This window comes from Heterodontus francisci, chromosome 15 (assembly GCF_036365525.1).
Source record: "Heterodontus francisci isolate sHetFra1 chromosome 15, sHetFra1.hap1, whole genome shotgun sequence".
Lineage (NCBI taxonomy): Eukaryota > Metazoa > Chordata > Chondrichthyes > Heterodontiformes > Heterodontidae > Heterodontus > Heterodontus francisci.
In genome coordinates this window covers 34,190,791-34,208,552 of record NC_090385.1, presented here as the reverse complement: position 1 = coordinate 34,208,552, position 17,762 = coordinate 34,190,791, and the positions used below count along the sequence as shown (strand labels likewise).

Here is a 17,762-nt window from a genome sequence, read left to right as displayed (position 1 = left end):
CTCTGTGCGACTTGCAGCTATTCTGGCCAGTTGAAAAGTAGGAAACCATACATGGTTCCTGAAAATGAATTCCACCACAAGGATCCACCAGCAAGGAGTGCAACACCTGCAACAGTTCAGAATGGGCCAGGCACAGTCACACAACCTGCTGCAGCAACCATCAATGCAGCTAAAGCAGAAGAAGGCACAAATGAGGAGACTGGTATTAACAATTGCTTGACTCTTTATATCAATCCAAGCTCTTGCCTTTATGCAGCAAATTCATGTTTCTGAAGCTTCAACAGATTCATAGCTTAGGATTTCAGCAAATGAAATATTTTTATTAATGGGGCAAGACAGACTTGAAACCCCATGTTCAATTCTTCATCTGGATTGAGTTTGCTGGCCCCAGCTTTAACAGCACCTGGGATGCTATGTTTGGCCTTGGTGCTAATAGATTATTGAGGGAAAGATCAAATCGGGCTTTTGACCATTATTCATTAATGCGTGCTGGGAAAGGTGCATGTTTATGGGTGATTGATTGGATGAGGATTGTCTGAGATCTGCCATGATTAAATAGCTTGGCAATATTCACTCTTTCAGTATGTAATGCAATATGCTGCTCAAGACTTATATGGGTACAGTGAATGACTATGCAACCAAACTGCATGCTGTCTTTAGGAGAAAGAGGGAGAGAAAAATTAACAGTAATTTCTTTTTAAATCTGAAACAAATTGATTAGTTAAGCTGTAATTTCTTGGTGCAGATACTGCAAACGTGATTTAAGGTAATGACAGGTATAAGGAGTTAGGTCACAGATTAGCCATGATCGCGTGAATGGCCGAACAGGTTGGAAGGGCAAAATAGCCTACTGATCCTATATTGATTCTGATCTTAAAGTTGAATTCTAGACTAATGGTCTCTCACTTGTCATTGTGTTAAGCATACCTTCAGCATACTGCTAATTTATTTGTGCTCTAGCATATAAAGTGTTTCAAGAAATTGCTGCTGACTCGCTTATATAGAATTGAATCATAAAATGAATGGAAAGTGAAATTTCAAACACAAGCATAGCTATGAGTGATGCAAGGTAGAGGATATATGTGCACAAATCATGTTAAGTGTCAGGGCAGATTGAGAAAGCTGTTACTGAAACATACTAGATCCTGAGCTTTATAATAGGGGCACAGAATACAAAAACAAGGACATTGTGATGAACCTGTATATAAAACATTGGTTTGACCTCAACTGGAGTATTGTGACCAATAGGAAGGACATGAAGGCATTGGTGAGGGTGCAAACAAGATTAATGCGATTGGATCCAGGGATGAGGAACTTCAGTTACGTCGATAGATTGAAGAAGTTTGGTCTGTTCTTGGGCGAGAAAAGGTTGAAAGGAGATTTGATTGAGGTGTTCAAAATCATTAGGGGTCTGGATGGAATGGATAGGGAGAAACTGTTCCTGCTGGCAGAAAGGTTCAGAACCAGAAGACACCAATTTAGGGTGATGGGCAAAAGAAATAACGGTGACATGAGGGATTACTTTATTTATGCAGCAAGTGGTTAATATCTGGAATACGCTGCCTGGGAGTGTGGTGGAGGCAGATTTAATTGAGGCTTTTAAAAGAGAGTTGGATAATTATCTGAGGAGAAAAAATTTGCAGTGCTACGGGCTAAATACAGTGGTGTGCGACTAGATGAGTTGCACTTGCAGAGAGCCAGCACAGACATGATGGGCCAAATGGCTTCCTTCTTTGCTGTAACCATTCTGTGATTCTTGAAGTCCCTAATCCTGATGGTAATATATTTATTTCAGCAATTTGGTTAAAATTCAAAATATAAGCTCAGTTTTGTCTCAGCTAAATTTTGTATCCACTTCTTGCCTAAGCCCAGATCCATTTCTATGAATAGAGAGCGAAAGTGGCCTCAACCTTCTAGGATTCCATGGACATCCCATTAGTTAGTATTTTTCAGACCAGTGCAACTGCATGCAGAGTTTTTCTTCACCTATCAAGATATTGATTAAATCTTGATGTGCAGTATATTTGATTTGATCTTTACTTTTCATTAAAAATTGATTTATGATATTAGATAGACTTACAAAAAAACTCTTCGAAGGAACAAAAATGTCTGTTTTCTCTTTTAGTAGATAAATTGAAGGAGAAATCTCAGAGTGCCATTAAAGTTACTAATAAAGCTGCTAATGCAACACCCAAAGTCACAGCCAGTAATGGAAGCAGTGCTGTAAATAGGTAAGAATTTGGCTTTACACTGTAATAACTTTATTTGCATGATGTCATCACTTTGAAATCTCAAAGTGCTCCATGCAGTGAATTACTTCTGAAGTAAAGGGTCAATCATTTAGGACTGAGATGAGAAATTTCTTCACCGAGGTTTGTGAATCTTTAGAATTTTCTATCCGGTAGGGTTGTGGATGCTCCATCATTGAATATATTCAAGGCTGAGATAGAGAGCTTTTTGATTTCTGGGAATTAAGCGATATGGGGACCGGGTGTGGAAATGGTGTTGAGGCAGAAGGTCAGCATGATCGTATTGCATGGCGGAACAGGCTCAAGGAGCCATATGGTCTACTGCTGCTCCTATTTCTTTGGTTCTTAAGTGCAGTGGTGATTAGGTATGCAAATGTGGCAGACATTCTGTCTTGGCACCATGAAGTGGAATAACAATTAATTTGTTTTTATGTGGTATTGTTTAAGGAAGGGGTACTGGCCAGAATACCTGCAGAACTCCCTGTCCTTCAAATAGTACCACTATATCTGTAATATCCAGCTAAACAGGTAGATGGGATCTCTCATCTCATGTGAAGGACACTCCTTCAGGGCTCAGTGGAGTATTAGCCTAGATTATGGACTGTGTCCTGGTTTGGGATCAAACTGCAGGCAAGAAAACTAGAAATTTACTTTTAAGAAGAAAACTTTTGGTAATGAAAACTTGATAGACATCTGAATTTTTGTATGTATTCATAGGATGTGGCTGTCATTTGTTGCCCATCCCAAGTTGAGAAGATGGTGATGAGCTGCCTTCTTGAATTCAACTGAGAGTGGCTTGCTAGGCCATTTCGGAGGGCAGTTAAGAGTCAACCACATTGCTGTGGCCGTAGAGTGATATATAGGGCAGACAGAGCAAGGATGGCAGATTTCCCTCCCGAAAGGGCGGAAGTGCACAAGATGGGTTTTTACAACAATCCAGTAGTTTCATGGGCATTAGTGATTACTAACTTTTTATTCCAGATTTATTGTAATTAATTTAATTTAAATTTCCCGAAGCCCATGCTGGGATTTGATCTTGTGTCTCCGGATCATGAGTACAAGCCTTTGGATTACCAGTCTAGTAACATAACCACTGTACTACTGTACCCACTTTGTGATTTGGATTATTGGATTGATAGTCTGCCTTTGCTCAAAAAGTTTCAAATGGTAGTTAGAGGACTTGATTGACTTAATGACAAGAGTTTTTATCTAAATATCAGCTGCTACTAGATAATTCAGTGAAATGTGAGAGGTTTACAAATCTGATCCATATATCATCAGTTAACAATGCTGAGTGGTGCTCATAAAAATAGATATCGTTTGCTAACTTACCAAATGGTTACCTTTTCGTAATATAGGGAAATTAGAATGCTTTTCTGGCCGTGTATTTTTAAAAATCAATACTTTTTGTGAATAAAAATTTGCTTTTACTGTACAATGCTGTTTGTGAACAGTAAATCATTAATCAAAGTGAGTTTTGCAAAAAGAAGCTGAACCATCATCTACTGCAGACTATTTATTAAGTTGTACATAAAATGGGAAAATTTGATGGACTTTATATTTTCCAGCAACAAAGTAACGAAAGAAAAAGAAGAGAAAGAAAAAAGTGGGAAAGAAAAAGACAAGGAGAAGAAAGATAAGACTGCCCCAGCTGTCCCTCCAGAGGCGAAAGCAACAACTAAAGATGCAAAGGAGAAATCAAAAGAAGAACGAACCAACAAAGATGAAAAAGTACGGGAGACCAAGGAAAAAACACCAAAGGCTGACAAGGAGAAAGAGAAAATCAGGAAGGAAGAGAAGACAGCAAAGGATGATAAATCAAGGTTGACGTCTAGTAGTGCTGAAGTAAAATCACACTCCGAAAAGGAGAAAGAAAAGGAACCAACCAAGGAGAGAGATGCACCAAAGGATGCCAAATCCAAAGAAAGTCACACAGGCACTAAAGGAGAAAAAGCAGCTGTTGCTGGGTCCTTGAAGTCCCCAGTTCCACGGTCAGAATCTTCAGAGTCTGATAGGGGTAAGTTAATAAGGGTACTGCATTCTACTTGAACAAGAAAACTAGATTAATTTCGTACTGATCCCAGCAGCAAAGTATTTACAATACTTGTTTTGTAACTTGGGGCTTTTTATAATTGGCTGCAGGCTCTTATTTGTAGAGAAAACAAGACTGAAAGGATTTTGATGAAGTGAGATATTTCATTTGATGAATTATGCCAGTGCTTCTAAAAAACGTTTTATAGCTGGATTTGATGTTGCAGAAAAGATTGAAAAATGTTGATGGGTAAAATAATCAGTTGAAGACTAATACCTTTGGCTGAAAATTAGTTTTTGAATTGATTGGCATTTTCATGTGCCTCAGATGTGAGAAGGCCAGATAAGAGAGTGCAATCTGGCTCTCTATCAACCTGTATTCAGAAGAACGTGTTTTTATTTTGCACATTTTGTAGTCTCAATGTCCCAAAGTGCTTCACAGTCAATTAAGTACTTTTGAACTGTAATTGCTGTTGTAATATAGTCAAATGTGGCAACCTGACTTTACTGTGTAATGTAGGCAAATGTAACAACTAGACTTATAGAAAAATCGCACCAGCAGGAGTAAGATAAAATGACCCAGATCCACTGTTTTTAGTGGTGTTGGTTGAGGGATGAATGTTGGCCAGAGCTCTGGGAGAAAACCTCTGCTGTTTGAATTATGTCACATGATGCTTTCCAGCCACCAGAAACTGTAGGCAGGGCCTCTGTTTAACATCTCATCGAAAACACAGCGCCACTGACAATGCAACACTTCACAGATTGTCACTAAAACTACAAGTGTCAGCCTACATTATGTGCTCAAATCTCTGGAATCGGGTTTGAACCATGTGAGTCAAAGGCAAGGGTGCTACATCTGTGACATCAAAGCTAAAGCTAATTCATGGGAGAGAGACAAAGAAAGAGAAGGGTGTAGTCTGCTCAAGAAAACAACTGGGAAATTCCTCTGCAACTATATAAGCCAATCAAGCAAAGTCCTGGAGGCTATGGTTCGCCATGGCACATGATTAAATAATTCCATCCAACCCCTACACCTCTCGCCAAAATGGCGCAGTATCCTCTTAACCCAGGAGCATCCCTTACAAAAAAGTTGCAGTCAATTTATACATAGCACATTTTCCGGAGTTGAAGTATCTCAGACTTCCTGGTATCCAACCTGATTCTCTGCCTGCATATTTTTTTAGGCATGTTATCTAGTTCTACTGTCACTGTCTGCTTTGAATGGATTTTTTCCTGTGCACATTCCTTTTCTGTAATTTTAGTAGCTCCCCACAGCTTGCATTTCTCCAAAGTCAATAAACAACTCTAAACCTATTCACGTGTACAAATACCACCTACACTATGGCTGAATTATTAACAGGCAAAGTGTGATCAGCCTTAACTTTGGAAACTCCTATCACAGCACCAACTATAGGCATGGCAGGTACTATAATGGGTTTCCCATTGGAGCAAGCTTCAGAAGCAAGTTTTTTGATTAAACATGACCCCACTTGCACAACCTAGTACATAATAAGGTGCATGCCAGATACAAATAATGTAAATTTTAACAAATTGAAAAATAAATTGCATATTTGATAAAATAGGCATAAATATAGGCTATTTTTTGAATTAATGGTTTTCTTGGTAGCCTTTCATTGAACAATTGGATGGGGAAACTGATCACTAAATGAAAGTGAATTTCTTAATGCTTTTAATACTTTTCAAAATTGCCCTTTTTTGGTCTTTTTGCAAAAGCTATGACACAGAAGTCCTCAAGGCGGCCAACATCCCCAGCTTATACACAGTACTGAGTCAGCGGCGCTTGAGATGGCTTGACCATGTGAGCCACATGGAAGATGGCAGGATCCCCAAAGACACATTGTACAGCGAGCTCGCCACTGGTATCAGACCCACCGGCCGCCCATGTCTCCGCTTTAAAGACGTCTGCAAACGCGACATGAAATCCTGTGACATTGATCACAAGTCATGGGAGTCAGTGGCCAGCGTTCGCCAGAGCTGGCGGGCAGCCGTAAAGACGGGGCTAAAGTGTGGCAAGTCGAAGAGACTTAGTAGTTGGCAGAAAAAAAGACAGAGGCGCAAGGGGAGAGCCAACTGTCTAACAGCCCCGACAAACAAATTTCTCTGCAGCACCTGTGGAAGAGCCTGTCACTCTAGAATTGGCCTTTATAGCCACTCCAGGCGCTGCTCCACAAACCACTGACCACCTCCAGGCGCTTATCCATTGTCTCTCGAGATCAGGAGGCCAAAGAAGATGACAATTTAATCATATCTATTATATTTGAATGTTGCACAGAATACATTTTTACTTAATGAATTAAACTATTGAGTCTACAACCAAATATGACGAGACTTGTATCTTTCAGTTTTCTAACTTCAGAACATTTTTTAAAAAAGTCTGCAGATAACTACAGTGTAAAACGTGTGAACTTCCAGATTTAGTCCAATTTCTGATCCCGCCAATTTGTGAGGCATCCATCTTTTTATATGGTTTTCTCATCCCTGTTGCGATGTTTCTGAACATGTAGAAAATATCTGCATGCTCTTGTATCTTTGGAAGTAATTAATTAGTATTGATGGAACTAAATATAATGTATTTGGAATATAGCTGAAGGGGATTGTGCTCAGTAATTTTTAAGCAATTTTTCTTTTCATGTTTGTCATGTGCCATAATCAGCAACTAGAATGTGCAATACTTCTTCTGTTCCAGAACAAAAACGGCGCAAGCTTGATTCCCACTCTTCACCATCACATTCCACTACAGTAAAGGTTAGTATAGCCTAAGGAAGGCACCGTCAATATTAGGCTGTCCTGTTTGGAATACCGGTTTTCTGGAAATATTCGTCTTCCTTCAAGTGATACAAGGTGCACAATGGAGCCTCTGGAGGTTTCTTTTAAATAGAAAATGCGTTCGTTTTCTTTATTGGACTTTTTTGTAAGCAAATTTTATATAAAAAGGCTTCAAGGACCTAGCGAAAATTATAAATAGTAAGAGGAAAATGCAAGAAATTTTTCTCCGAAGTGCCTCAAATTAAATTAAGTGGTCAGTTTTTGGAGTGCAATAATGCTGCAAGCAAAATAGCTTCAAAGTGGAATCGCAAAAAGGTGTCAGCGCTGAGAGTGAAGAGTGTTTCAGCACTGAAGAATGTTGGAGTTGTTCAGAATTACCGGATACCTCTGGAATCATCAGGCCCGCTGATGAGCATACTACCAATTCGTACCTTCTAGGAAGGAAGTAATGGAGGGGATTCCATTAAAGTCTTTAATATCTCCTTGGTGATCAGATCTCCTGTAGTTGTATAAATTCTATCAGCATGCAGCTGTTGTTAGTCTCTTCCCTTCGTGGGTTTGTTTTCCCTTGGGGGTGCCAGCCTTTTGAATCCTGCCTTAGGAAAAAGCAGATATGGCAGCAAAACCCGCCTTCCAGCCAAGAGGGCCAATGGCATTCTACGCAGCACGAAACGTGGGTGTATCCTAATAGAAGATTCAGGGCAGATGCTTCCTTGCAGATGCTTCCTTGCACCGTTTGCTGTATTTATTTTAATGTAGATGAACCCCCACGAATCCTTGAGTTTGCAGTGGGTTGAAACTTCGAGCTGTAAGTTCCAATTCCTGGATGCAGTGCACTGGAAGGGAGGTTAAAGAGCCCATTGTGGTTTGTTCAGCTGCACCTCTTTACAAAGTTAACATTCTTTGCATTGAAGTTAATTGTTCACTTAGCATACTTAAATGGGAAACAGTATTCTATAACATAGTCACATTTAAAGACGTAATTTAACTTATTTGACTTTATTTATATTTGTTAATAGTAAAATTTTACATTAAATGTTGTAATCATGCATTGTAGGGAGCTTTATTCCGTAATTGGTTTGTAAATTACTGTCAAGTAGCAAGATTGTTAATATATACGCTACAGTTGTGAACAACTGCAGCATCGCAGATTTAAATGACACATCTAAATGAATTTGAGAAGCCATTTCTATCATAGTAAACTGTTTCCAGATACACATTTAAATTGCATTATCAAGCTTTTTATCTTGTCCAGTAAGCATTAACAATTCCTAAAGCCTAGTTCCTAAAGGTGTAACTGCATGTCAGAAGCAAGACATTAGAATGGTCGTCAACTTACATCCCAAAGTCCTCTGGTATCTGAGAAGCGCCGCAGCTCATCTGTCATCTCCATTCATTCCTACAGGATGGTCTCGGCGATCACAAGGAATCGTCAGCAAAGGTTTGACCCTTGAGCCTTATTTTGACAACCTAACTTTTCTAGGTCAACTTTTGTAATCAATACAGTATTTGTAATATCTTTTTATTGATTGTAAATTTTCAAAGTTATAATGCTACTTAACAGTTTATAAATATGTAGTAATTTGTTTTCCTGGCAGTTGCAAAAATGCTTTGTCCAGTTTTGTGTTTTAGTTTTTTTTTTGTAGTATTCATTTTCTGTTGCTTTTTGAAATATCATCTGTTCCTGTTAAAAATGAGCCAAGCTCTCCTCATGGCCAGATGGTTAAAGGCATTAACTTTTTTTTTAGCATTATGCACAGAGCAGGAAGTTGCATGGTTGTTAGTCTGATACTTCAGCTGTAAGTGGGCTCAGCTTCGGAAAAGGGAAAACAAATCGGTCAACATTTTGAGCCCTGATTGTGCCGACGTCACTGGATAGCATATGTGCATGTCACATGAGGGTAGGATCAGGATTGACTGTGGTGCCTTCTACAGTTGAATTATCTACCAGTGCAGTTTGTTTAAGTTCACTTACGAAGAATAGCCTGTGCATGGGTTATTGTGAGAATGAGGTGATGCAGACTGGATGGGGTAGGATTGCTACTAGAAGTCAGGTTGGATATCATATGTCAGTGCCTTCAACACCGAATGGGAGAGAACTCAGGATGTGGAGGGGTGGTGGAACTAATAAGGGAAATAAAGAAATCATAGACTAATGAAAATTCCCACCTGATTAACTGGTTGTTTTATTCATTTTGTCTTCATCTTGCATTTAAAACTGAGTCTTGATCTTTCTGGATTTGTACTACAACAATATTCACAAGTAGCTGTAAAATAATCTGAGAAATCCACAAATTGAAAGCAAATAGTCTTTTATGTTGATTTTTATACAGTTTTGAGGAAGTACTCCACCTTTTAAATGATGCCTTTTTGCCATAATTTTGTAAACTAGTAAGAATACAAGTATCCTCTCACAGTGCAAGATTAACTTCATAAATATGATTGTAAATTCTTTAATACGGTGCTAAATCAATTTCTATTCATGCTGTTTAAAATATTTGGATAATGTAAGATAACTGTCAAATTGATCTAATATAATCTTTTTTAGATAATGAAGTACACTTGCTTGTTAGCTTGAATTGGTATTTAAAGCACACATGAACAGTTGTACATTTTTTCCCCAGCAAGTGTCCTTGTGGGTTGGTTCTTAAAATTGGTCTTCACATGCTTCGTAAGTCAACAGGGGGTGACATCAAGAGTGGAACTTTCTGAATAGAATTTAACGATTTTGGTTGACAGAAATGTTCTTCACTGTACTGCCAACACATCTTTTAGTTTCCCAAATTTAGTAACTATCATATACACTTTCGTGTGGCATTCACTTTTGAGTGCATTATTTGTGAGATAGTTGTCAATCCAGATTGATGACTTTCCTGAGAACCTCAATGTGAATTTTCTCCCCTCATCTAGCTCCTTAAAGCATCTGGATCAATAAGACAAATTACTGTCTCCTACAAACTAATCTTTCCCACCTGTTCCTGGACAGTTTGGCTGAAGATAAATTAGATAAAATATTCTCCCTTATATATATCACTGTAACTATTTTTGTTTTGTCGCAAAGTAACTTGGAAAAACACAGCAAACTTATTCTGTTGTCTAAATTTATTTGACAGGCAGAAATAGTCTGAAGACAGTGCTAGCTAATGGTACTCAATTTATGCCTAGTTCAGTGAATTATTTTTCATGTTTTATTCAGGTATTTATCTGTAAATTCTCAAGCTTCCCTGTGGTATCCTTCACAAGCAAGAGTTGTGTGATGTGAGCAGCATTTGTACCCATGATTGCAACCACTGCAGCTTTTTGTTTGCCAAACTTATATTTATGGTCTTATAATTAGCTTAAGTGTTTGTGTGAAACCTTGAATAGAATACAAGAGAAGAAAATTGGAGCAATTCACTTGTATCAATTTAAATTGGTGTACTTTTGCACATTTTTCTCTATGTTGGATCCCCATTACAAGAAAAGGGATAACACTCTACGTCATAAATTTGACTCTCTCTTCAAGATGTTACGAGTGTGATTTAGGCAAATGTGCAGTTTTGAAAATCTTTGGGGAGTGTCATACTGTGTCTTGACCTCAAATCGACTTTCTTGCCTGTTCCCATAACTGTTGACTCCCCTGTAGTTCAAAAATCTGTAACTCAGACTTGAATGACTCAGCATTTGTTCATAGAATGCAATGGGACTGGAAGAATTTAAATGTACTTTGATTGGAATACAATTCAGTTCAAACAGAAACTCTCCTTAATCTCTTAAATGCAACATTGTGCAGTGTTAGGGAACTATATTTCATGCATTGTTTTTGAATGGTGCCTAAAATAATAATTGGTTCATTAAGAACATTTTCAGTCATAGTTATTGAGTTTCAAGATTACTTTCACTGAAGTTGCTATTTTGACAGAGTTCGCCATTCACTATTGAGTCCTGTGGGACAATTTATGTCATGTTGCAGTGTTTCCTAGTACAGCGCTCAGCAATTATTAAATCAAGCAGGGAACTCGGAAGATCAAGAAAACAAGGATGTCTGTTTCTGAACTGTATGTTTAGCCCATTATCAATTTTTCACTGTACCCTGCTTCTTTGATGTGGTATGCTGAACATTGCCTCTTCATAATTGTGCAAGGCCTATTTATTTAGTTGCCAAACTTTTTTTTTTCTAATTTGATCATCAAAAGACCTGAATTGAGGGAAAAAAAGACTTGATTTGACCGAGTCAGCGATAGTAATGACAATCATACCAATTACAACTGTGTTGAGCTCTTGCCTGCTGACACTCTATGTACCCAACTCCCCTCTTCCCCAGTGGCTTGCTTTCCTGCAAGCAACACTTTGTATTTGTTGTGATGTTATTCAAATGATGCTGCTGGATTTGATTTTTTTACATTTCTCTGGCCGAGTAAATATATTGTTAGTGCTTGGCCCTCATTGGTGATGAGGGAGTATTGCTGACAAAAAATCTGCCAGGACGTGAAATTCAAGACATCAAACCTCATGGCAATGTAGGCAATACCATGACAAACATGAATAAAGCATTGTCTGCAGAGAAATAATTCAAGGCGACACAGGAGCTGGAATTCAGTTCAGAATGGTTCTTCTTGTAAATCCAACTATGAAGCAAGTAAATTTCTGCTGTACCAGAATTAGTTGATAGGGTGTGGTTCTAAATTATAATAGTTGTTGTGATGGATGGTAGTCCTCAGAACATAAAGTTATAACGTAAGAAGTAAGATCAGGAATAGGCAATAGGGCCCCTTTAGCCGCCTTCCCCATTCGATGAAATCAGAGATGATCTGATCTTGGCTTCAAAGAGACTTTTTTGCCCATTCCCCATAATCCTTGACTCCCCTGTCTCAAAAATCTGTAACTCAGCCTTGAATATATTCAATGACGCAGTCTCCACAGCTGTCTTGGGTAGAGAATTCCCAAGATTTACGATCCTCTGAGAAGAAATTCCTTCTCATCTCCGTCTTAAATGGGCGACCCCATATTCAGAACCTATGCACCCTAATTCTAAATTCCCCATGAGGGGAAATATCCTCTCAGCATCTATCCTGTAAAGCCCTCTCAGAATCTTGTATGTTTCAATAAGATCACCTCTCAATCTTTTAAACTCCAGTGAGTTTTGGCCCAAGCTGCTTAACCTTTCCTTAGAAAACATAGAATGTTCCAGACAGAAACAGGCCATTCGGCCCAACTGGTCCATGCTTGTGCTCCACACAAACCACCTCCTCCTCCCATTCCTCCATCAGCATAACTTTCTGTTTTCCTCCTTGTGTCTTTATCTAGCTTTCCTTTAATTCCTCTATGCTATTTGTTCAACTACTTCATGAAGTGGTGAGTTCCACTCTCTGGGTTAAGAAATTCCTCCTGAACTCCCTACTGGATTTATTAGTGACTATCATATATTTATGGTCCTTTGTCTTGAACTCCCCAAAAGTGAAAATATTTTCTCGACATTGCCCTATCGAACCTTTCAGAATTTTTAAAGCCGCTATCAAGTCACCCCTCAGTCTTTTCTGGAGAAAAGAGCCCTTTCGTTTCAGTCTTTCCTGATAGGTCTAGCCTCTTAGTTTTCTGGTGAAATGAAAAACTTTCATTTTGTTTTTTTGACATCCTTCCATAGATGTCATTTAGTCCTTTTATTGTGGTCTCTACCTTAATCTCCCAAAGAAAAATTCCATATAAATGCTCCCTGATTTCCAAAAGCAAAAGAACAAAATGCTACAATATTCATGCGTCTTCACATTCCCATAGCCTGCTTCACAAAATTGACTCCTGGCCCGATCTTAACCATGTCACTCTTTTCTGAACTCTGCCTAAAGTATCAATGTGCTTTTGAAGGTAGGGTGCCAAGTATAGCTTGCAGATGTGTCTTTATTTATGATCTGTACTCTGCAATACCCTGGAGATGTTAGTCAAACACTATCTTTAACAGTTAACTAGCTTGAATATTGGCTGAAAACTTTTGATTAGCAATCATGCTAAATCGTTCCCTCCTTGCCTTTACTGAATCTCATGGCCATTGTTTGCAAAAACTTAATTGATGCAAATATTTTTGCAGCACATTTTATTTTAGACATCTGAGCATTTTGCTTGCAGTCTTATTTTCATAATGCAAGTAATTTTTTCAAGTTGCTTATGAAAAGTATGAACATCTGGAAATTGAGAGCAGGCCACTGTAGAATTCACTGCTGGACAACTTTTTTTTTCCATTCAATCTGTGGCCAGAATACTAAAGGGAATGTGGGATGAGCAGAGCAATGGAATTGGGATCTCTCCTGTATCGAGGCAGCACAGACACAATGGGCAAATGCTTCTTTACTGTTGAATGTTTTGATTATGTATTCGATTGCGAAGCCAGCTTTAATGTAATTAGCTAATCTATGAATTCTATAGATCTCAATTTTCCTTAAAAGCCTTACTTACGGCACTTTATTGAATTCCTTTTAAAAATCCCAGTCAACTATGTACATTTGGTAGCCCTCTTACATTCACTCAATTGCCTCTTGAAAGATTGATAGCACCTTTTGTGCACATCCTTCATTGCAGCTGTTGGGCTAATTCACTCATGACTCTTTTGAGTTGGTGATATTATTACTACACCTTAACAAAGTTACTAAATTTATTGCTCCAGAGTTTATAGAACTCCACAGAAATTTTTTTTAGTAAAACTGTTACCTATTTCTTTAATCATCATGGAAATGAAGAAATATAGGTTTTATCCTCTCTGACCAGTTACCTTGTAGGCATTTAGTACTTGAGTTTCTTGGTAACACATTCTCTATTGATGAGTGCTTATTGATTACTGAGCTAAATTCGCTGTGCACCTGTACTTTGACCACAATTTTCATTTGATAGAATTGATGTGAAGAATGCATTCAACAGACTTGCTATTTTCTGTTTCTGTAATATTTTGCTGAATTACAGCATGTATCTCGATGTCTTATTAGCAAAGCTGAATTTTTGTTCATCTGTTGTACTTTATTGCTTTATATGTATTTTCTATGCTTTCAAAACAGGTATGCTTCACACAATTTGTGTAATAGACATTGACTTGACCTATACGAAACACCTTCAGTTCAATAGACAGACCACCCCTTCTTCATCTGAATATAACGCAGTTTAGCAATTTGCTATAAGCAATAGCATACTCCAGGGTTATAATGGTGTGGACGTCATTCAGTTTACCAGCTTATCACAACCCAAGACATGTTGCAGGTTAGAATCACGCTCCAACCTGTGCTTTCTGTTATTGGTGGAAAATCGTTCTATTCACCTTTAGTCTAATGGCTTGCTGCCAGCAACAAGTGTCCTTTATTTTATTTTGAGATACAGCACTGAAACAGACCCTTCGGCCCACCGAGTCTGTGCCGACCAACAACCACCCATTTATACTAATCCTACATTAATCGCATATTCCCTACCACATCCCCACCATCCTCCTACCACCTACCTACACTAGGGGCAATTTACAATGGCCAATTTACCTATCAACCTGCAAGTCTTTGGCTGTGGGAGGAAACTGGAGCACCATGTGGAAACCCACGCGGTCACAGGGAGAACTTGCAAATTCCACACAGGCAGTACCCAGAACCGAACTCGGGTCACTGGAGCTGTGAGGCTGCGGTGCTAACCACTGCGCCACTGTGCCGTCCTCTTAGCCAATGAAGACTTAGACTTAAGTTTGGATTGATTGTGTAATTTGAACTGCTGAGTAACTCTTAGAGAGTCGACATGGGCATGACGGGCCGAATGGTGGCCTTCTGTGCCATTCTGTAATTCTAATGGGTTTTATGTGACTTAATGTTTCACATACCACTATGCAAGTGTATAAAATTTATGTGCATTTTACCAAGTGCAGTTTCAAAACAGCTATTTTCTGCTTAAACGTGCACTTATTTTGCTTCTTTGAAAGCCTTTCAGTTGGGGTAAAACAGAGACTCTTGTTTTAAGTAAATAGTTGAGTGCCCTCATCTATCGTGTCAACAGACTAAGTAATTGCCCTTCAGTCTAGTTAGTTTAAATTATCTAATATAAATGCTGCAAATTGATTTTGTAAGCACTGTATAACATGCTTACACTGAGAGTAAATATCCTGACCAGTCAATTAAAATTGTGGAATTTTTAAAAGTATATTATGCATATCATTTCTCCCCCTCCTAATTTCTCATGTTTCTCACCTTATACTGCTTCTCCCAAAGACAGTAACTCAAGTATGATGCTGTTGATCATGCATCACTCAAGTGACCATTCTTCATTTGTGAACAACTGAAAAGTGTCAGCCTATTCACAATCAGATGCTGTCCTTTCCTGATCTGTGCATGTTTGTACTTGCAGTTGGAAAACAAACCCTAACTAAGCTTTTTCCTCTGTAACCTGAATGTACCATGGCCAATTTTGCACCTCTACTGCATGTTGGTTAGCACATTATCCTTGCCCAGAAAGCTTGAATTTTTAAAATATTTTTTTTAAGAAGCTCCTATTCTCTCAATTCAAGCTGGCCTATAACTGATCAATGTACAAGTGCAGTTGATTGATCATAATGGTATTCAAGAACTAATGTCTTGAGATGTGATGCAAAATTGAACATTGTGCAGTTCATTAGATTGTATAGGCATCTTCAAAAATGACAGTACACTCTAATAACCATTTTTCTTAATTTTGGCTTTTAGTCAATTTTCCATGGGTAGACTTATAAATCTATTGACTAGAAAATTCAAAGGAATGTACGTGTCCATCTTAGAAATTTTCAGACCATTCTATATTTGCCTGTTGTGTTCCTAATGCACGCTCTTCCACACATTATCAGCATGTGCTCTAGTGGATGAAGAACAGCAAGCTTACGAAAGACAATTTCACTTTTTGGTATTCTATTAAGGTGTTTGAAGGATTGATGTTTTCGAAGAAGCATTCAACAGTTTCACCTGTTGAGCTTTGTGGAGGTTGCTGGGGGTCTTTCACTTCTGACAGTTACATTGATAGAATCTGCTGAAACATTGTGGAAAGAACTGTAACTCAGTAAGATGCTGGGAGGTGTCACCCCTTTCCCCCCCACCTCACTCAGCTTGCACAACTGAAGTACAACATTGTCTTTCCAAGGTACGTGCAGCATCCATTATATTTCTCTGCCACTGTAGCAATCACCTTTGGATGAGAAGTAATCAAGCTGGCTCATTAGCCTTTGATTTCTGCTGTTAGATCAAAAATTGAGTCCTGATCTCTACTCCGATAAATACTTAATGGGCCACAATTTACTGTAGTAGGACGTTAGTTAGACTTTGCCCCTATACCCTTAAGCTCAAAATTTTTTTACCCACAAAGTTACTGAATAAGCAAGCTATAACGGAAGGGGAGGGAAATGGGGCATCTGGAGCCTGAGTGAACATGGAAACAAGAGGATATCTCTCTAACCAATGAGATTTAACAATTGTAAAATAAATAGCATAAGGACTGACGATAAATTAAAGGGGGTGAATTGAATGTCAAATGAAGTGAGGAAAGAGAAAATGACAAAGGAAAACTAAGAAAAATTAATTTATGGTTAACTTTTTAAAATCTTGCTGATGATTCAAAACCTGATTGAAAGACAATGTACTTATCGTTAATTTTCGGTAACAGTTTTATTGGTAGTCGTTAACACATCACATTGTTAAAAGGGAACTTGCGCTTGTAATTACGAGCCCAAAATATCTGCAGCGGGTTTAGTTTGTATCTGTTGTGCTAATACAGCAATTCATGACATTCAGTGCATGTGAGGTAGACAATGAGATGCAGTTTTCTTAGTTAATGGTAGAGCAGCTGGCGCAACACAGACAGCGACTTTTGGATATTGGCATTTAACCCCCCCTGTGCCTCATCTGACCTTGCTGTTTCATTTATACATAAATAACGCCACATGCCTTTGGCCTCTCCATGACTTGACAGAAAATTCTGGCCCACTGCTTGATGGATTGGCTACAAAATGGAATACCAATAATTCACATGGAATTTTCTTTTAGTTGTTGCCCGGAATCTTCATATCTGGTTGCAAAAGATGGGTGTCAACTTTATAGCGGTGAACTTAAGTGTAAAATACATTAACAAATAAGCGCATACTGTAATAGTTTTTTCCTGTTGGGCTAAGATTTAGGTGTTTGTTCCATCCACCCACAGTACTGTATTGACCTAAATGTCTAAGCATGTTGCTTTTAAAATTAAGGTTGGGTGGAGGGACGAGTGATTTGGGAGTGTTAATCATCTTTACTCTATTTTCTCAGCTTTAATCTGCATAATTCCTAATTTGAGGAGGAAAGGAGCATCACAATACATGATCCTGTTTGCTTTTGTATTTTCTTTGTATTAAAGCAAATATCAGGCTCAATAGCCATTTGCATTTATAATGACATCTTGGACATAGAGAAACATCCACAGCATTTTACAGAAGGAATTTTTTTTAAATGGATGTTGGGCCATGATGGACAGGTAATTGAAAAAATGGCTTCAAAGTGACTTAATAGCAGCATAGTCACCACTGAAGTTGTAGATTGTGGATTCAAATTGCAATTCCAGGACTTGGACATAAAATCTGGATTGGCACTGAAGTGTAGTGCTGAATAGTTGAAGGTGCCACCTTTTCAGGTGAGATTTTAAATGAGACTTCATCTGTTTGCTCCAACCTAAAAGAACCCATTCTCTTAAACATAGAGTAGGCAGTTT

The 17,762-nt window shown here is 38.4% G+C and overlaps 1 protein-coding gene across 1 annotated transcript in view; it reads left to right on the top strand.

The window, feature by feature from the left end:
• Positions 1 to 17,762, top strand: part of thoc2 (THO complex 2) — a 183,081-nt gene that overhangs the window by 134,470 nt on the left and 30,849 nt on the right. Inside the window, exons 29-33 of the mRNA XM_068047366.1 lie at positions 18 to 202; positions 2,126 to 2,231; positions 3,818 to 4,266; positions 6,988 to 7,046; positions 8,473 to 8,508. Of these exons, the coding sequence (XP_067903467.1) occupies positions 18 to 202; positions 2,126 to 2,231; positions 3,818 to 4,266; positions 6,988 to 7,046; positions 8,473 to 8,508 (835 nt within the window). The remainder of the gene's footprint in view (positions 1 to 17; positions 203 to 2,125; positions 2,232 to 3,817; positions 4,267 to 6,987; positions 7,047 to 8,472; positions 8,509 to 17,762) is intronic.